Source organism: Sinocyclocheilus anshuiensis, unplaced genomic scaffold, assembly GCF_001515605.1.
Source record: "Sinocyclocheilus anshuiensis isolate Anshui unplaced genomic scaffold, SAMN03320099.WGS_v1.1 scaffold163, whole genome shotgun sequence".
Taxonomy (NCBI): domain Eukaryota; kingdom Metazoa; phylum Chordata; class Actinopteri; order Cypriniformes; family Cyprinidae; genus Sinocyclocheilus; species Sinocyclocheilus anshuiensis.
Genome location: NW_015548223.1, coordinates 1836303 through 1844364, shown reverse-complemented (window position 1 = coordinate 1844364; position 8062 = coordinate 1836303). Strand labels below are relative to the sequence as shown.

Below are 8062 nucleotides of genomic sequence, written 5' to 3'. Positions count from 1 at the left end.
GCTTTCAACTGAAAGAAACTTGCACTGATTGATCTTAAAATATGTCAGTGCCCTTGTTTTGTCTCAAGATGCTCATCAGTAATGATTTTTTTCTAAGGCATGTTTATAAAAATTACTTAAATATCCTAATTGGCCTAAACTTAACCTAAGCCCTGTCTGTGAAACCAGGCCTTAATGTGCAGAGACAACTATAACTAATCCATTTGTATGTTGACTTCCTGATATCTGTAATACCTGCATGTAAATTCAATGCATGCATAATGCAAACTTGGCATTCTCAGAATATGCCTTCTGTCTCACATTCGCAATATATAAACACACACTAACAACAATGTTTTATTTAAGCAGAAGCAGAATGATAGTATAGTCCTGTTAGGTGTGACTCACTCTTATAACTGTCAGACACTCACAAGAGTGATTCATCAAAGACGCCACGAACATGAGCTGCTTCAGCTGCATTTTATTCAACATACTTTACATGCTTTAGGTTGTGCAATAAACAATCTATGCTGTCTGTCAGCAATAGCATTAAAGTTATTAGGCCTTCTTTCATTACAACACGCTCACAGTTTTAAAAACCCCTGGTAATTTATTTCTTGTATGTGTTTCAGAAGACACTCATACCGAACGGGACAGGACATTGAGAACTGTGGCACCTGCAGAGACTGTGCCTGTATCATATACAGGTAAGACACCTTTAATTTCTATGCGTTTATATGCACAAATGCAGAATTACATAAAGTATTTGCAAAACTACACTCAGTGGAAGTCATACTATGGAATGGAGCTAAAATAAATTGCTGCCCATTTTAGGTCTTAGTATGCATGAGTTTGTGGGAAGGCGTTTACTAGGGAAATATGCAACTGTCCTTGCTAAATAGTGAGTTGACTGTTAAATATGAGCCAGAATATTACTTTTTAACTTCCTGGTGAGTAATACGTCAACATACGAATAAAATGTGATCTTTCAAACTTGTCTGTGATTATACTATTAGTCTCAGGCAAAAATACACTTCACAAAACGATGCATAAGTTGCATAAGTCTGCAAAAATTATGCAAAAATCAGCTGGTTCTCAACTGGTGTGTTTATATACTGTATATAGACTGTCTAATACACTCTTAAAAATAAAGGTGCTTCACGATGCCATAGAAGAACCTTTTTGCCCAAATGGTTCCATAAAGAACCTTTAACATCTGAAGAACCTTTCTGTTTCACAAAGGGTTCTTTGTGGTGAAAGAAGGTTCTTCAGATTATAAAAAGGTAAGAAAGAGATGGTTCTTTAAAGAACCTTTGACTGAATGGTTCTTTGTGGAACCAAAAATGGTTCTTCTATGGCATCGCTGTGAAGAACCTTTTGAAGCACCTTTATTTTTAAGAGTGTATGCTGGTTTGGTGCTCAAGAAATTTTTTTATCAGTATTGAAAACAGTTGTGCTGCTTAATATTTTTGTGCAAACCATGATTTTTCTACACAATTCTGTGAATCTGTCTCAGTTCACTTGGAAACAATATCATGTTTACAAGTTCCAGTCTGCTACTATGAGAGCTTCCAAGGAAGAAATCGCTGCATTTGCCAAAGTCTGTGAGGTTTGTGCCATCGCGTCTTTGAAAGATATTCAACAGTTTTGTTTGAGACAATCGCAAGTAAACAAGCCAAGTGTCCTTGAGAGCATCTTTATATTATTCAGCTGTGCTTTTTGGGTTGTATCTGATTTCAGATTTACCTGCATCTGAACAAGTCATTGTAAACAACAATCAGAAAGTCTGTTCCCGTCTTAAAACGAACTATTCTTGGCCAGAATGTGCTGCAATGTGGATCAGACGGTCAACATTCTGGCTATGTGAGACGAAATCTAAATGAGTGTCTGAAAAGCAATGGTAGTTTGCCAATGTAATATGTACATTACTATGCCAATCCCTCCGAGAGTTGTCATGACAGAAATAGAGTTAGTACAGCCTCTACAGCTGAAAACAAGTGGATGAAATCTGCGAGAGTGTGTGTCACAACCAAACGCAATCATCAGGACTAGCAGGCAGACCTTATCAGCTGAGTGGCTGAAACCTGCAGGCATGTGAATCAGTGTTCAGAGCGCTGCGGAAGATCCAGGTGGACATTCAGGAAGTTTCCTTCTTCCCATAAGTCCAAGGTATAATTGCCTGTTCTTACGTAACCTCCCCCGCTGCACAAGGTCTACCAAAATCAATAACAGCGGCCCACGTCACCACACATTTTCATCTGCTCCAGCCTTGAATGAAGGTGTGAATAACACTCCCAGAGGAGACCTGGAGAATCACAAACACTTGCACGCACATATATATGGACGTGTGTGGTTTGTTTAAATTAGGAAGGGGGCGGAGTGACACAGAAAGCTCTTACAAGAACATTTAACATAGCACATTTATCTTTTATACACTCTTAAAACAAAAGGATCCAGAAGGGGTTTTTGAAGTGATGCCTTAAAGAACCATTCTTTGGTTCCCCAAAGTACCTTTCAATGGTACATTCTTAGAAGAACCTTTTTTCTTAGAACCTTTTGTGGAATGGAAAGGTTCCATGGATGTTAAAGGTACTTCATGGAACCATCAATGGCAATAAAGAACCGTTTTTTAAAGACAGTAATGGGATGTTTTTCTGAGGGAAAGAAGGTTCAAATGTAACAAATGTATTATTATTTCATATTTTAAAATATTTAATATTTTATATATTTATTGGTTTTAATTTATAATAATTATTAAAATAATTAATGACATTATGCGTAAATATGTGATTTTAATAAATTTAATTTTAGTTTACATTTGTGCAAATAAGCAATTTTACTACTGTGTTAGTTCACTACTATTCTGGGCCCTGAAGCAAAACCAGTTGAGGAGAGACACATTTGAGATATTTAGGAGATGTCGTTTGCCGGTTTTGTTTCCTGAGAGTATCGTCTGTTCATGTCCAGTTAATGCATCATCCTATAGACAGCACCAGATGCACATATGCTGGACTTTTAAGGACGTCTGAACTGGAATCAGTCAGTTAACAGGAAAGGAGATTGCTCAGTATGATGAGCGCTGGCAGACTGGCATTGAGGATGGGGATCCGCGTCTGTGAGCTCAAAAGCACAGAAACAGATGAACTGAGAGTGAGACGGAAGGATAGAGAGTTGCCAGGTTCCTACTGAGATCCGAGGAAGAAAGAGAGAGACAAAAAAGGAACACGTCCAAGTCTGAGTGCGACTCCATCTGTGGGGGGAAATGAAAGCGAACCTATGCTTCAAGAGCTGGCGACTGAGAGAAGCAGGGATGGAGGAAGAAAGCAGGAGATGGAAAGGATAAATTTAGAGCGATTACAGGCTAGATATTTTCTCTTGTGTCTACCCAGAGGGTGATGTAAATATTAATGTTGTGTGCGAGTGTTGGGATTTCCTGTCAGTAAAGCACTTTACCAACAATGCGCGGGTCGCGTCAGCTTACCACAGCAGAAGACTTGGGCATGAGTGGCACTATGAGAGTAATTCAGGGGCTTAAGCCTGACGAATGAAATAATAGTCTGTAAAGTTTAATATTTTGAAATAAGAGTTTATTGAACCTTTTTTTTTTGACTATAATATTTATACATCAATCTTATACATCATCAACATTTTTTTTTCAGAGGCCCAAACTGAGTAAAAATATGCAATTTGGTGTATATGCTAATATTTATATGGCCAAAAATAAGATGAAATTCTGAGCTTGTAATGTAAATCAATTAGATCTAACAGTATAGCAGACTGCTTATATGAAATGCATATAAATATCAGTTGTCACTCTACATCTCCCAATAATATGTCTCAATAAGATATTTAAATGCTTAGTTTTATGATCCAAACTCTGTAGTTTTAAAACGTATAATGCAATGCAATACAATGATGATCGAGAGATGAACAAATAAATGTTTTTCAAAAGCCTGATGATCATATTTGAGACTCACATTTGAACATGATTTTCAAAAAAATGATGTCTGGATAATCAAGTAAGCCAAAGTTGCTTCAGTCCAGTAAGTGTTCATTTTGAGATATTACTAACAATATAAAAGTTTTTCTTATGCTTACTTTATAAAAAATATAGAAAGATTTTACAGAAAAAAAAACCACACAAACCACTAGCTGAAGGTGGACATTATTACAATTACACTAAAAGGCCTTTTACCTTCTTAAAAAGTATAAACTATCAGTCAGATGACAGAAGGCATGTAGTAGATTGAGTGCAACAGGTTTTTTATCATGTTGAACATTTACAGGGGTTAGAAATTTATCAAATATACTACAGTAGGCTTTATAGGATTAAAATAATAGTTCATGCAAAAATAAACATTTGTGTTATCATTTGCATGCCATTTATGTCATTCTAACCATATATTTTCTTTTTTCCATGCTATCACACAATCAGAATTTTTTAAGGAACCATTAAAATACTATAAAAAGTCTACAACTCATACTAAAAGTATATAACTCATGTGCTATGTTGTATTTTTATTTATTTGTGAATATTGACGTAAATTTCATTACTAATCACCCAATTCAAATGATGATTTCAAGCAAAAAAAAAAAAAAAAGTTTTTATTCTTTTATTCCCAGACATGTTCTCAGATATCTCATGGTGTTTTAAGCTACATGTGGCGATTAAAAACACATGACTATGTGGCACGTTTGAGGCGGTAACTACAGTACAGTTCTTTTTAGTTTTAGCTCCAGTAATACTGAAAAATGAATTTCATAAACCTGATGAAAAAAGTAACTTAGCTGTTTGCTGGTTTTAACTGGTGTAAGTTGGTTTAGCTGATCTCCCAACAAGGCCAAGCTGTTGTTAAGATGGTTTAGCTAGTCATACAGCTGAAATGTGACCAAAACCCTGTTAAAACCATCACGACAGTCTAGTCTCAGCAGTTGGGAGACCAGATAAGCACCTTAGGCTGCTTTAATCTGTTGTTCTTAGCAGGAACAATGGTTCCTAATGCATGCAATATTATTTAAACTACATCATATTCCAATACATCAAACGTTCTTTTTGCTTCTATTGTTGTCATTTGCAAGTCGCTTTGGGTAAAAGCATCTACTGAATGATTAAATGCACAGTAAATGTAAATGTAAAAGTGCATCCCAAGTATCCAGAGATCATAGGCTATGCCCGGCTATCCGTTGACCCTAGAACTGTCTCTGGACCTGGTTATCCTGCACTGCGGCTTCAGTACAACTGATGGTGTGAGAGACTCAATAGAGGGTATTACAGAGAAAATGAGAGCAGTGGACAAGAGCCAAGCTGCTTGTGTGAGTGTTAGGGGAAACATGAGCTTCCTGTACCGGCGGGAAATTAAATCACAATAATGTCTTTTCATGTTGTATCCTCCATGAACTGAAGAAGAAGATAAAGGAAGATGTTTCAGTATTGGATAAAGGCTTTGAACATTGTGCTTTTTGGGTCTCCTGATGCAAGTCACGTTTTAGGTTTTTGGAAGGTTTAATCTGTGGAAAGGTTATGATGAAGGAACGAAGAAAACTATTAAGATATGAGATGTGCACAGATTTTCACATTGTCTTGGTATGTCAGATTAAAAGCCTACTATACTGTAGCTTAAGATGTAATGATACTTGCCTTACTGCTGTATTAAATCAATTTTTGCTTGCATGCATGCAGAATCTGTGACATGCACTTCTAGTAGATGCCCATCTTGGTGAGGCATTCATTTGAACACAGTTTGTCTGAAGTAAATGTACACAATGTAAAAAAAAAAAAGTAGAAAAATGGAAACTGGTAATTTTCTGCCAGATTGTCCATTAAGTTATCCATTAAGTTGTCCATTAAATTATATACATTTCCTTCAACCCTAAAACACAACACAATGTGTAATTCAAAATATGGGTAGAACATCTGTGAAAAAATCTACATGGAAAATCCATTCATAATAACACAATACATTGGCCCCTATTTTTAGACATTTCTTAGATGAGACAATTCAGATATGTATTAAAATATTGGAGCTGTGCATGAGACCTAGTAAATATGCTGTGTATATGTGTGTGTGTGTATGTGTGTATATATATATAGTAGAATGCACAGTATTCATTTAAGTCAGCTCTGTTCATTTATGTTCTGTTTGAAGAAAACAGGAATTTTTAGTACGCATTTTGTAGTGATCTTGGGATTCATTCATCAACTGATATGGAAGAACATTGTAATTGTGCATATAGGCAGACATGCTTTGGAGCTTTACATTAAAAAAATGCAAAAGTTTGGTGTCATTAAGATTTTTTCATAAAGCAATTAATACTAAATATTATTTTAAATTATTTGATTCTTTATATTAATATTTTACATTATCATGTTAACATTATCATTAAATACATTAAATATTATATAGTTAACAGTTTGATTTAACATTTACTTGTAAAACTTATTTTGCATATACAACATTTCAGTATTTCGGCTAGCTTTTTTTAACTTTCTATTCATCAAATAATCCTTAAAACAAATTGGTCAGGGTTTCCACAAAAATATTAAGAGGCACAACTGTTTTTGACATTGACAATAATGAAAAAATATTAGATATTAGAATATTAGAATGATTTCTGACAATAATGAAAAAATATTAGATATTAGAATATTAGAATGATTTCTGAAGGATCATGTGACACTGTAGAATGGAGTAATGATGCTGAAAATTCAGCTTTGCATCACAGGAATAAATTACATTTTACAATATATTCAAATTGAAAACACTGATTTTAAATTAGAATAAGATTTGACAATATTACTGTTTTTACTGTATTTTTTTTAATCAAATAAATGCAGCCGGGGTGAGCAGAAGAGACTTCTTTCAAAACATAAAAAAAAAAAATCTTTATTAGTTTATTTATTTATTAAAAAAAGAATCCGGCGCAAGCATTTACAGGAAAACTAAATAGGCTAAATGCCTGCTGCAGACACATGAGTGAATGTTATGTATGTACAGGACAAACCGTTCATAATGTGTTGGTCAAGTATCAGCGTCATCTTTTGCGTAAGTCTCTCCGTCTTTCTCCATGTATGAGTCAGTGGACTGCATGTGATGTTTGTTGCCTCAGGGCAAAGACACACTCATTCCACGTCTGAGAGGAGGAGAAAGTCACGGTGCAGAATGGTTAATGTCTGCTCTGCTCTCAGCTCAGCTTATTCACTCTCCTGATGGCACTCCTGCAGTGAAATATTAATCTGCATCAAATATTCAACACCTAGTAAAAGTTTTAAACAAGTGATAATGAAGGTGAAGGGGAGAAAATGCCTCGTGAGGGGAAGCGGCGGGCCGTGTACGGCAGCGAGTGCTGAGGTGGAGTGTGTATTACACGCAAAACGGGGAAAGGAAGGCAAAAGCCATAGAGAAAAATAGACACAAGTACAGTAGTGAAGGGAATTTGAGCAAGAGATGGCAGCTCTGTTAAAAACCCTACTGAGCTGCCTGTGGTTTACATTCTAGGGTGTTATTGTGTTATTATTGTTAGTAGTAGTAGTATTACAATAATAAAAAAAAATGGTGTAGGATTTACTTGCTAGTCAGAAGTTGCTAGTAAACTTCACAAATAACTACAAAAAATAATAATTATAAAAAAGTAACACAATGACTTAAATATGGAATTTCAAGTAAAAACTAAACAGTGAATGGTATTAGTAAATAAAAGGTAAAAAAGTAAATAGTATTGTTTTGGTGCTCCAATAATTTGATGTAAATTATGTAAATTAACTGAAACTGAAATAAAAATGAAGGAAAACTATATAGACATATTAAAAAAATAAAAACAAATAAAGATGACAATAAAATTACTACAACTTTAAGTACACTTAAAATAAAAACAGAAAATATAAAAACATATAAAACAATAAAAACTAAATGAATGGAGTAATGATGCTGAAAATTCAGCTTTGCATCACAGGAATAAATTACATTTTACAATATATTCAAATTGAAAACACTGATTTTAAATTAGAATAAGATTTGACAATATTACTGTTTTTACTGTATTTTTTTTAATCAAATAAATGCAGCCGGGGTGAGCAGAAGAGAGT

At 34.7% G+C, this 8062-nt stretch overlaps 1 protein-coding gene across 3 annotated transcripts in view; it reads left to right on the top strand.

Moving 5' to 3' along the window:
* Positions 1 to 8062, top strand: part of LOC107654332 (proteoglycan 4-like) — a 134360-nt gene that overhangs the window by 54653 nt on the left and 71645 nt on the right. For 2 of the 3 annotated variants that reach the window (XR_001630321.1, XM_016441371.1), the window contains exon 3: positions 612 to 686. Coding sequence is in view for 2 of the 3 variants with exons in the window: in XM_016441371.1 (XP_016296857.1) it covers positions 612 to 686 (75 nt within the window). In the remaining variant the exon portion in view is untranslated. The remainder of the gene's footprint in view (positions 1 to 611; positions 687 to 8062) is intronic. The other variant, XM_016441372.1, reaches the window with a different exon arrangement.